The following is a 12,413-nucleotide window of genomic DNA, read 5'->3' as shown; positions in this document are numbered from 1 at the left end:
GCATCCTGTCCCCCATAGAGCCGAGAGGGCGCCCTGCCTCCTGGGAAGAGCTGAGGTTCTGGAGCCAGACACAGACGTGTGCTCTGCAACCTCGAGCTAGCCATTTACCTCTTCGAGCTTCAGTTCTGCCTCCCCAGCGGCAGGCATGACTCCCACTTCCTGGGGTCAGAGTAGGGGTGCTGGGTGATCTGTATGAGGTTCCCAGGGCCATGCCCTGCCCTGGCCCAGCTTAGCAAGGAGATGTGTGGGCTGCCTGAGACTCAGGAGACGGCCCCTCCCGTCTCCTGACACTGCGACCTTGGCATCCTGACCTCGGTCCCAGCAGTTCAGTCTTTTGTCTTCTTCTCTGGCTGGTGGGAGATTGGCTACATGCCTCCCCCTGCCAAGCCCCAGCGTGGTCTGTGGGGATGTGCAGGGGGGTGAAAGAGGTGTGGCTGCATGAAGGGTCAGCTCCTCATGCTGATGACCTGATGACAGCTGAACATCCTGTTCTGAACCCCATGGTGGCTTGTCTGGGGGATAAGGGTGCCCGAGGCCAGGAGGGAGCTGCTGGGAGGGGCTGGCAGGCGGGGTGTGGGGGGCTGGCTCTGGGTCACTCACATTCCTTCTCGTCTCCCTCCAGTCACGATGTCCGGCAAAGGCTCCGTGGTTCTGGCCTACAGTGGGGGCCTGGACACCTCCTGCATCCTCGTGTGGCTGAAGGAGCAAGGCTATGACGTCATTGCCTACCTGGTGAGGGGGCGCCCGGCGTGTCTGTCTTTCTACCTGTTGGCCCTGCTGCCTACCTGCCCGCTGTTACTAATCCAAGCCTGCCCCCTCACCCAAGCCTGTCTTAATCTGTAGATAAATTCTTGTTTACTGTATCTTTCTATCTGTTAAGTGAGCTCCTTTGATGTCCCCCAGGTCTGAGATGTGCCCCCCAGAGCATAAAGGAGGCTGGCTCTCCGTGCACTCGCTGAAGCGGGAGTGGGGGCACCAGGAGTGAGTGTGGTGGAGCTGCTAAGCCAGCCTGTCCAGGGAGGGACCAAGGGCTTGGCTCGGGTCTGCTGAAGACCATGGAAAGTCACAGAAACTTCCCCTTTCCTGCAGCCCTCAGTAATTCAGCAAAGGTCTAGGCTCCTACATGGGCTAAGGTAGATGATTGGAGATCACCCAATTCTGCAACAGCAAATAGGCCACAGGCCACAGGCCACAGGTAATAGATTAACTAAGATGCCACTCCCCCATCCAGGGTCCACAGCAGATATCCCCAATCAAACCAGCTTCACTTCTGATAAACCTGGACATAACCTCTGAGTCTTTCTCCATAAGACTGGCAAATTCTAGAAATCCAGCTTAAGCCAAACAAAACCAAAAAAAAAAAGAAAACCAACATAATTCAGTTTTTCATATAACCAAGAAGGCCAGGGTAAGATGGCTTCAGGCAAGGCTGAATCCAGGTGCTTATCCAGATTTGCCTCCATCTCGGCTTGGTGTCATTCTTGGCCTCTCCACAGGGCAGGCAAGGCTCTCATCATCCCCTAGTCTTCTGAGAGAAAGGAAAGCTTTCCCCAGAGGCTCTGATGGAAAGGCCAAGGGAACACTCATTCACTGGCCCGAGTGCCTGCTCACCACTCATTTGTCAGTATGGTGCTCCCTTGGAGGCTTGTCCCTATAGTGAGCAGGAAGCACCTGCTCTCATCCATCCTTGTGTGTGGGCTTCCCAGGTGGCACAGTGGTAAAGAACTTGCCTGCCAGTGCAGGAGATGTAACAGATGAAGGTTCGATCCCTTGGTTGGGAAGATCCCCTGGAGAAGGAAATGGCAACCCACTCCAGTGTTCTTGCCTGGAGAATGCCACGGACAGAGGAGCCTGGCAGGCTACAGTCCACGTGGTCTCTGAAGTGACTTAGCACTCATAAGCATCCCTGTAGAAAGAGGTCCCAGGAGAGAAGGTTCTGTTCCCAGAGGAAATGAGGAGGGGGCACTGGACAGGAGAAGTTTGTTCTTGTCAAGAATGGTTTGCAGTTAAAGTCAGTCTACCACTGGTAACAGTGCCGACCCCACGCCACTCAAGTGGAGGGTGAGGGTGAGGCCCAGGGAGGGGAAGTGTCTGGCCCACAGCCCCCTGCTGAGAGCAAGTGGTGACTTTGAGTGAATGCAAAGAGCCTGGAGTGTGTGCTTTGAGCCATGGCAGCACCAGTGGGTGGTCCGGATCCCAGACTATCACCAGGCAGATTTAAAAGCTGAGTGGCCTCAGAAAAAGCACCTGCAGCTGGACTCTGGGAACACTCTGGAATCTGCTGAGCAGAATCCAGGGTCAAGGTCTGGGCAGGAGGCCACAGTGTAGCCAGCAGAAAACATGACTGTGTCTAGACGGGGCTGTCGGAACCAGAGGTCGGGCTCCAGCAGGGGGACAGCTGGGCGCTCCTAGCCTGGGCCTCTGCTTCCCGCCAGCTCTGGTGCCCGGGGCAATCAAGTTGCTGCACTTGGCTGGGGCAGTAAGCAGGGAATCGGGCAGCTGCTGACAAGCCAACCTTTGTACTGGCTTTGGGGGAATTTCGGGAAAAGATTGATGGGTTCAAAGGCAGCTTTAGACCTTCAGTGCAGTGACAGCGAATGTTGCAACCCCACAGCCCAGGTGCACATGCCCAGATTCAGCCTGTCCAGCTCCTTGAAACTGCTTTCCAGAGCCTCAGGCAGCTCCAAGGAGTACAGCATCCCCAGACCCTGGTTCTTGTCCTTTCTCCTTCCTACGTGACCTCAGCCATCCAAAGAAATCATCTGAAGACGGTTGTGTGTGAAAGACACCTGCCCAGGACTCACCCTCGGGTGGTGGGGCGAGGTGGCGGTGACATTCTTCTCAGCTCTTCTTTCTGCCCCTGGGCTGATGGGTCCTCTCTGCTTCTGCTCGTCAGGCCAACATCGGCCAGAAGGAAGACTTTGAGGAAGCCAGGAAGAAGGCGCTGAAGCTCGGGGCCAAAAAGGTACCAAGTGTGGGCAGGGTTTGGGGCTGGAAATGGGATCTGACACGTTGGGGTCAGCTGTGGGGGTCCCTGTCCCAGAGCTCCTTGCCTCCTACGCCCCTTCCAGTTGGTCCTCTTGCTTCCAAGAGTGTGAGGTCAATTCCTTCCGCTGTTGGTGTGAGAACTTCTCTTATAGCTCAGCTGGTAAAGAATCTGCCTGCAATGCAGGAGACCTGGGTTCAATTCCTGGGTTGGAAAGATCCCCTGGAGAAGGGAAAGGCTACCCACTCCAGTGTTCTGGCCTGGAGAATTCCATGGACTGTATAGTCCCTGGAGTCACAAAGAGTTGGACACGACTGAGCGACTTTCACTTTGCTGTGTGAACCATCTTCTAGTTTCTCCTAGCCTCTCTTGCACCCAATCACCTCCCCATCCCACCTCCCCATCTGTCTACCTCTTCCTCATCCATCCATTCACCTGTGCACCCCTCATCCATCTACCTGTCCACCCTCCCATCCTTCCATCCACTCAACAGTATCAGTGAGCGGGCCATCAGATGAACATGGCCGTCATGGTCCCTGCTCACGTAAGTTCACAGTACGAAGGAAACACAGTATCTGTGAAGTGCAATAAAACTCACATCAGAAGTATTAGGAAGCTGTCAAGTTCACAGTGTCAGATACAAGTTTTCCATAATTCTAGTTTATTTGCTGGAAAGCTTGAGTTTTATCACTGGCAACAAATACTCAGTTTTCCTTGAAGTGACAGGGTCACTTCATTTTTATGCAAATCGTGGCCAAAAACCCAAGTCTGATTGATCTTGTTTTGCCTGTCAGTCCTTCAGTCAAGTATGAATGATGGTTTATGAGAAGAGTGGCTAATTTAGCTAGTAACTCACTTGGGCATGCAGCAGAAATGCCTCGTGTGTGTTTATCATATTTTGTATTCAAGAGTTGGGGCTTCATCAGTGGCTCAGTGGTAAAGAATCCACCAGCGATGCAGGAGACACAGGAGACGCAGGTTCAATCCCTGGGTCAGGAAGACTCTGGAGGAGGGCATGGCAACCCACTTTAGGATTCTTGCCTGCAAAATCCCATGGACAGCGGAGCCTGGTGGGCTATAGTCTATAGGGTCACAGAGTCGGATACAGCTGAAGTCACATAGCATGCACTCAAGAATCGAGATTTAACAAAAGTGAATCGTTTTCTACTGCATTTTCAAGACCACCCTGTTAGCTGTGTCTGCCTTAGACACAGGCCATCGGAGACTCTGTCTTCTGACGGTGCCCTGTCCTTGCCAAGGCTCCCTCCCATGGGCTGCTCTCCCATAGGTGTTCATTGAGGACATCAGCAAGGAGTTTGTGAAGGAGTTCATCTGGCTGGCCATCCAGTCCAGCGCACTGTACGAGGACCGATACCTCCTGGGCACCTCTCTCGCCAGGCCCTGCATCGCCCGCAAGCAGGTGGAGATCGCCCAGCGAGAAGGAGCCAAGTATGTGTCTCACGGTGCCACAGGAAAGGTGAGGCCAGCATGTGTGGCTGGAGAGGGTGAGGAGGGGGGCTGCCAGGGGGAAGTGGGCAGCGGGGCCTGATGGGCGGTCCTCGGACAATCGTTGGTTCCCGCCCAGAACAGTCTGCTGTGCCGTGGACAGACTGGCCCGCCCAGCACGACTAAGGGGACTATGTGCACAGACCAGCCCGTCCACTCTAAGAGGAATATTTCCAGCAGCGAGTCAGGGACAGCTCCACTCTGCGACCCAAGTGTGTCTCCCATGTTCCCGCTGTGGTGGAAGCCGTGTCACCCCATTTTTGCAAATCTGCCTCTGAGGCTCAGGCTCATCTTTTTCTTTTTTCACGCCTAGTATTATGTATTTCAAAACTATTTTAAAAGATGAAAAACCATCAAATATCCATACATAGGGGATTGGCTGCATAAATAACACAATGCTATGCAATGTAGTCATGAAAAGGAACGAGCGTGATCACCCAGAATGCACATGGTAAGTGAGAAAGGGCAAGGTGCACCACTGCATGATGCCATACACTACATTTTGCATAAGAAAGAAATACTGGAAAGTTCAGTGAAAACTCTCCACAGTGAGTGGAAGGGGCAGGAATGGAATAGATGTCTCTGTTGTGTTTGGTTTTTTTGGCTGCGCTGGGTCTTCATTGCAGAGCAAGGGCTTAGTTGGCTGTGGCATGTGGGATCTTAGTTCCCCAACCAGGGATGGAACCCGAGTCCCCTGCATTGCCAGGTGGATTCTTAACCACCAGGGAAATCCCTCTTAATAACGTGTTGCATAGATCTGATTTTGAAAACTTCAAGGTTGAATTTAAAAGATAAAATTCACTAAGCTATCTATCTCGAGAAACTGAAAGCAGATGGAAAGAAACGAACCTACTGTGTGTCCAGTCTGTGACGTCATCACACAGAAGACAGAAGTATTCCAGTGTGAGCTCAGCACATAATATCCCACTGAACAGCAGGATATGTTCTGAGGTGGACATCTGGCCAAGGTCACAGCGGGAGTCGCTGTGCAATGCGGTGGACAGGAGGCCACCCATTCCCAGAGGGCTTGAGTCCCAGCTGTGTGACCTTGAGTAAGGCCCCTGCCTTTGCTGAGCCTCAGTTTCTTCACTTGCAAAGTGGAGAGGAGGCCCTGTCTTCTTTTCCAGGGCGACTGCATTATAGACTGTGAGGTGTAAACACCAGAAATGGAGCCTCTCTGGAGGCCAGAAGTCCAAAACCAAGGTGTTGGCGCCCTGAAGGTGCTAGGAAAGGGTTCCAGGCTCTCCCCTGGCGTCCTTGGCTTGTGGGTGCACCACCCCAGGCCTCCATCTCCACGCGCCATCTCCTCGGGCATCTTCACATTTGTCTTCCCCTTGCATGTCTGGTTCTGTGTCCAAATTTCTCCTTTATCCCAGGACACCAGTCATACCCACCCTAATGACCTCATCTTAACTGGATGATGTTCGTAAGACTCTATTTCCAAATAAGGTCCCGTTCTGAATGGCTGAGGGTGGGGGTGGGGGGCGGTTAGGGCTTCACCATATTTTTTTCTTTCTTTTTTCTACCTTTTGTGGGGACATAGTTCAATCTGAGATACACCTTCTCCTTCCAGCCCTTGTGTGCAGGAGGGCAGACAGAAGGGGGACCCTGGGGGTATAAAACAGGAAAAGCCCTCAGCACTCCATCCCGCAGGTGGCAGACTCAAGAAACAAAATTCCTAACCATGCCAGCGGCCTTTGGGCGGTGTTACTGGAGACTCTGGGGCTTCCCTAGTAGCTCAGGTGGTAAAGCATCCGCCTGCAATGCAGGAGATCCAGGTTTCAGGAAGATCTCCTGGAGAAGGAAATGGCAACCCACTCCAGTATTCTTGCCTGGAGAATCCTATGGACAGAGGAGCCTGGCAGGCTACAGTCCATGGGGTCGACTGAGCAACATGACTGAGCGACCAACACACGCACACACTGGAGACTCTTGAGCTCTCAGCGGACACCCCGCCAACAGGGATGGGGTGCTCCAGCACACACGTCCCGACTGGACGCAGCCCCCCACCTGAGGCAGTGCGGGGTGGAGGGGGCAGCCCCTGGCTCAGTGTGACAATGAGTCACACTCAGATTATGATGGACGAGGCGCCGTTTGGGGGTGGTCTTGCCGAACAGCCCCTCCCCCAGACGGCACCGGCTCGTGTGTCTGGAAGCTCACTCGTTCGCCTGGTGCTCAGTCAGCAAGCTTGTGTGCGTATCTGTGAAGGGTGGGGTGCGCGCCAGGCTCCTCTGTCCACGGAGATTCTCCAGGCAAGAAATACTGCAGTGGATTGCCATTTCCTCCTCCAGGGGATCTTCCTGACACAGGGATCAAACAACCCAGGGCTCCTGCACTGCAGATGGATTCTTTACCACTGAGACACCAGGAAAGCCCATCAAAGCAGCTTAGGTTCATTATTTTTAAAATAAGGCCAATTTCATTTTAAGAGAGTCTGTGGCATTTCCAACTTTCCTAAGTTCAATGGTGCCATGGTGGCAGGGTCTGGAAGTGTTACGTGTTGGGGACGAGGTTGGCAGATGAACTCTTTACCATTATGCCACCTGGGAAGCCATTCCCAGCTACCTGTGAGCTAGTCTGGCGGGGTACAGTCCATAGGGTCACAAAGAGTCAGACACTACTGAAGGGGGACATGGCAACCCACTCCAGTATTGCCTGGGAAATCACATGGACAGAGGAGCCTGGTGGGCTACAGTGGGTGGGGTTGCAAAGAGCCAGACATAATTGAGCACGTAAGCCCACAGGTGGAAACAGCTGCCGGCACTTGTGTGCTTTGCTCCATTTGGACACAAGAGGGCACCAGAGGCTCATGTTTCAGGCCTTCCTGGGCTGACCCTGCAGGGAACCTCTGTTTCCCTCTCTGGTCCTGCAGGGCTTGGGTTCTGAGAAGAATACTGTCTGCAGTAGTTTTGTGGTCTCTGGAGATCTGGAGACAGTCCTGCAGTTCAGTGTCCATTAGAGAGACAGATTTTAAACATCACTGGGGGGCTCCAAGAGCAGCAGCAGGAAGGCCACAGGGGACGGGGGGTCCCTGTCTGCCCTCCACCCCAACAACTCCCATCTCTTCTGGGGGTTGATGGGCATGACTTACTCCCATGCCTTGGCTTCTCCTTGTTTACATGACCTGGGAAAGCCCCCAGCAGCCTCTGAAGATAGCTGCCTACAAGAGGGAAGCGACAGGGGAGGAGCAGGGAGGCCTGGAGGGTTCCAGAGGATGCCAGGCACGAGATGGGGTTGCTGGGGAGAGAGGGGCCACCCACCTGCAGGGGCTGGTGGTCTGTTTGCCACCCCCTGGGACGGGGGCATCAGTGACTTGAACACATGAGATGAGCATCCAGAGTGAGCGAGGCAGCCTGCGGAAGGCTGGCAACCCAGAGTCAGATCCACATGGGACACTTGAGCCGAACTTTCTGCAAGTTGGGCAGTGGAGAGACCCAGGGCCTCGGGCCCTCATTCCAGCCTGTCTCTTGCACTGGCTCACTGATTCCACCCACTGAACCTTTACCCAGCACGGGCTTTCCTCCATGCCCTGGGATGTCCATATGGACAAAGCCAGTTCAGTCGTGTCCGACTCTGTGACCCCATGGACCGCAGCCCGCCAGGCTCCTCTGTCTGTGGAATTCTCCAGGCAGGAATACTGGAGTGGGTTGCCATGCTCACGTCCAGGGGATCTTCCCGACCCCGGGGATTGAACCTGCATCTCTTGTATTGGCGGGCGGGTTCTTTATCACCAGTGCCACCTCAGAAGCTCGTATCGGGGACTAATCCAGCAAGGGGTAATGGTAGCCCTGAGGCGTCAGAGGGAACAGGAGTCAGCAGTGATGTCAAGCAGGAGGGGCACCCCAGGCTGCAGGAAGAGCTTGTGCAAAGACCCAGAGGCCCGAGGTGGCACCTGGTGCAGAGAGGGCTGGGGCCCGCCCCTTCACAGCCCTTCGGGGACTGCACGGGAGCTGGGGTGGCCCTTCCTGAGCCTCCTCCCTCCCTCCCCTGGTTTTGGAAGAGGGGCCTGGGAATAGGAGCCGGAGGGCCGTGGGCAGTAGTTGTGTAGACAGCGCCATCTGTGTGGCTCGTCCGGGAGCAGATGGGAGGGCCCCGTGCGGTCCCCGAGGGCACAGCACCTGCATTGTACACGTGTGTGTGCACGTGGACACATGGCGGGTGTGCAGGACGTGATACACCTCCCCCCTTGGCCCCCTGGAACCTGCCAGGGCCTCCCTGGGGCTGGGGGTCCTGGAGTCAGGGAGGGGAAGGACCGGACAGGTCTCGGAGCCTGTCTGGGACAGAGTTTTCAACTCTGGCTCCTGCGAGGGCATCTGGCTCAGGAACAGATGGGTGTCCCCATGGCGATCCTGTTAGGCAGACCCCAGCCCGACATGCCGGTCCAGGGAAGCACAAGCCACCATTGTGCTGGGGAAACCTGAAGCCCTGGAGGAATAATCACCATGATATGCAACACTAGACCATATGCTTTACGAGTCTAAAGTAAGCCTGCCTCTAATCAAGTACCACCGCCGCTGCTCCAGGAACTGTGCAGCCCACTGGGCCTTGGGCGGGCATTACCACCTGTGCCTCAGTTTCCCATCCATGTTGTTATTCGATGTTCGGTCGCTCAATTGTGTCTGTTTGCAACCCCATGGACCGCAGCACGCCAGGCTTCCCTGTCCTTCACTCTCTCCCCGAGTTTGCTCAAATTCACATCCATTGAGTCGGTAACGCCATCCTCTGAGATGGGGATAATAATGGGGCGCTGCTGTGTAAGGATTTGTGGAGTTGTGTATGGAGCTCAGCCCCGTGACCTGACAGTGAGCTGTCAGGGTGGGATTGGTGCCTTCTGGCTGTGTGTCCCTGGACAAGCGGCTCCACCTCTCTGAGCCTGAATCGCCTCATCTGCAAAACAGGGTTAGAAACCCCCCGCTGGTGCCAGGTGGCTCTCCCGTGGGAAAGCCAGCACATAGTAGGCCCTCACTGGAGGGACCGGACGGAGGCCAATGGGGACGGCTGGTCTGGCGCGGCCCATGGGCCTGGGGAGCGATCAGAGAGGAGCAGCCTCGGCTCCTGGCTCCGAGGAGAGGGGCTGAAACCAGTATTTCCGCGTCGCCTGACAAGACTCTGGAAAATAACATGTTATTCCTGCCGCTGCCTGGCTGCGCCCGTGCAGTTTTCACAGTAGGCGAGAGGTCCCTCTGTTATTTCCACAGCGCTTAAGCCTCCCTCCAGGCCGCCGAGTTGATGGGGGGCAGGCGGGTGGCTGGAAGCCATTGTCTCCAGGGCTGGCGGGCTGGGCCCTCTCCTCCTCCCTGAGAGGGCGTGCACCACTCACCCGAGGGGGATGGGGCAGTGGGGCCCCCGCGCCCCGACTTGGGCTGGGCTCTGCGCCCTTGGACAAGCCCCTCCTACCTCTGGATCAGTTTGTGCAGAGAAGCGAAGGGCCTCGGTGGTCATCCGCATCCAACCCCTCTACCAAACAGTCACTGCATAGACGAGATACCCAAGGCTCACAGAGGAGAGGGGGCTCCCAGTTCAGTGGACACAACGCCACGAAACCCCCGGAAATGAGCTTGATCTTAGGGCTGGTGAGGCCAGGCAGGAAGAGGCTGAGGCGTGGCGACCTCGAGGAGGCTGCCTGAGGTATCATCGGAGCCGGGCCTCCAGCCCAGCAGGTGTATGCGCCCCCCCACCCTGCCAAAGAGCGGGCACACATGATGAGCCATGTGCGTGCCCTGTCGCGTCCCAGGCACACACCCGCCCATGCCTATGCACGCTGTGGCCTTCAGCCCCTGCCTACATCCCCTACCTGCCACGGACGCACCCTCACACCAGCGCACACAGAGGTCCTGATCGTCGCAACTCAGTACTCACTGTCACATGGGCGTCTTGTGCATACACATCCTGCACACTCGTGTGCCCGCACAGCTCGGCTCTGCACTCGGGGAGACCCGGGTTCGAGTCCAGGGCAGAAAGCCCGCTCCAAGAAAGCCCAGTGTTCATCTTTTAGACAGGTTTGTAGCACCCAGTTCAGGAGGGGAGAGCCTGTGCGGAGACAGGAGCACCCAGGGGGCACCGTCGAAGGTCGCCCAGCACTGCCTCTCCCCTGAACCCTCCCAACCAGTCCCCATTCTGTGGCTCCTGAAATCCCCGTTGTATGTTTCAGGGGAACGACCAGATCCGGTTTGAGCTCACCTGCTACTCGCTGGCCCCACAGATCAAGGTAGGATGTTGCTTCTCTCCCGTGAAAGGGTGGGTGCTGGTGGCTGAGGCCCAGGGTGGGCAGAGCAGGGAGCGGGGCTCCCTGGGAGGTTCCCCAGAAAGGGGCCTTGCGGCGGGTGGTCCCCTTCTTCCAGGGGGCCCCCCCTTCACTTACTCCAGCCGCAGGGGACAGCACTCTGTCCCTGACCGTTCATCCTTCCCGGAGAGGCTGCCCCCGGCGCCTGGGTAGGTCAGGCACCGGACAGAAAGACAAGGCTGCCCTTCCAGCAGCATCCTTGTGGGTCCAGGCCTGCCTTCCCATGTGTGGACTAGGACCGTTCTGGGCTGATTTCAGGGCTGCTCACAACCCTCCACCCCTGCGGGGGGCCACCAGCTCGGCCCCCTCCTCCCCGGCTGCCTGAACCCTGACCCCGGGTTCTTGGATTCCTTCCTGGGATGGGGAAAACCAGGCCCAGGCCTCTGGGCGTCTAGTGAACAAAGCCCACAACAGAACTACACTGCGCGCTGCAGACACAAGTCTCAGGGTGATTATTTCAATTTTTCTAGTGGCCCCGTCAAAAAACCAAGATGAAAAACGACAGGTGACGTCATTTTAATGACATGTTTATTGAACCCTATATATCCAAAATGGTATCATTCAACATGTTATCGATGTTGAAATATTTTACATTCTTTCGGTACGAAGTCTTTAAGACCCGCTGTGTGCTCTCCACTTACAACCGGGACCAGTCACAGTTCGGGCCTCCGTGGCCACGTGTGGCCCCTGGCTCCCATTTTGGACAATGTGGGTGGGCGTGGCTCCAAGCTTCTTTGCGGCCACTTCTGGCTAAAGCTACAAAAGATGTGCCCTTCCCAAGTCTGCAGGGGCCCTCAGGGCTTTCATTTTTTTTTCTTTTAAGTGGAACCTCTTTCTCTGCCCCTTTAACCGACCAGCCAGCAGCTGCTTAGTGGGTGAGAGTGGCCCGGAGGTGAGCAGTAATAAGCTCTAGTGATCTGCTTTGACCCCAAACACCAGGAGGCAGAGAAGCCCCCCAGACAGTAGCTGCCTGTTGATGCTGCAGGCGTGTGGGCCTGGGCTCTGGCCTGACCCCCACTCTCTGTTCCCACAGCAACTTGGGGGGCCAGGGTGTCTGGTTTCTGGGTCTTTGTCTGCAGAAGCTAAGCCCAGGGGTGGAATGGGGCTTGGTGATGGGGCCCCAGGTCTCTGGGAACCAGGATGAGGCCAGAGGGTGGTCCGCCCAGGCTCTGCTCATTCCAGGACTTGGGGTGGGGGGGCGCAGTCACCCCAGCCCCACCAGCACCCCCAGCCTAGAAATCAAACCAGCTTCTCCATCTAGATGACACCTCCCCACCCCCAGTTGAGCAGAGGCCTGGCTGAGTCCAAGGCTGAGTGGGGGCTCTTCTTGGGGGACCTGTCCCTGACCACCCCCCCACCCCCAGGCTGGTAGGATGAGTTCTGTGCCTCCAATCAGGCTCCAATTCCCCTCCTTTCCCCCACCCAGAACAGCCCTAGGGGTGGGAGGGTGGCAGGAGGGGTGGGTCGGAGGATGTGCTTGAGCCCCTGCAGGGCCAGGCTGGGTGGCTTTAGTCACCAGGAGTGGGGGGGTCCTGGACCTCTGGACAGGGGTGCATCAGGAAACCTGAGGCTTGTCTGGTTCAAACCCTCACGTCTCAGTTGGGGAGATTGAGATCCAGAAGGATAGGGACCTGCCTG

The 12,413-nt window shown here is 56.2% G+C and overlaps 1 protein-coding gene across 1 annotated transcript in view; it reads left to right on the top strand.

Moving 5' to 3' along the window:
• The first annotated feature begins 588 nt into the window (after positions 1–588).
• Positions 589–12,413, top strand: part of ASS1 (argininosuccinate synthase 1) — a 45,060-nt gene continuing 33,235 nt past the window's right edge. The window contains exons 1-4 of the mRNA XM_010856798.1: positions 589–732; positions 2,897–2,965; positions 4,275–4,463; positions 10,644–10,700. Of these exons, the coding sequence (XP_010855100.1) occupies positions 628–732; positions 2,897–2,965; positions 4,275–4,463; positions 10,644–10,700 (420 nt within the window). The 5' untranslated portion in view covers positions 589–627. The remainder of the gene's footprint in view (positions 733–2,896; positions 2,966–4,274; positions 4,464–10,643; positions 10,701–12,413) is intronic.

Source organism: Bison bison, unplaced genomic scaffold (genome assembly GCF_000754665.1).
Source record: "Bison bison bison isolate TAMUID 2011002044 unplaced genomic scaffold, Bison_UMD1.0 scf7180017864375, whole genome shotgun sequence".
Classification (NCBI taxonomy): domain Eukaryota; kingdom Metazoa; phylum Chordata; class Mammalia; order Artiodactyla; family Bovidae; genus Bison; species Bison bison.
Note: the sequence above shows the minus strand (reverse complement) of the source record. Positions and strands in the feature narration are given on the sequence as shown.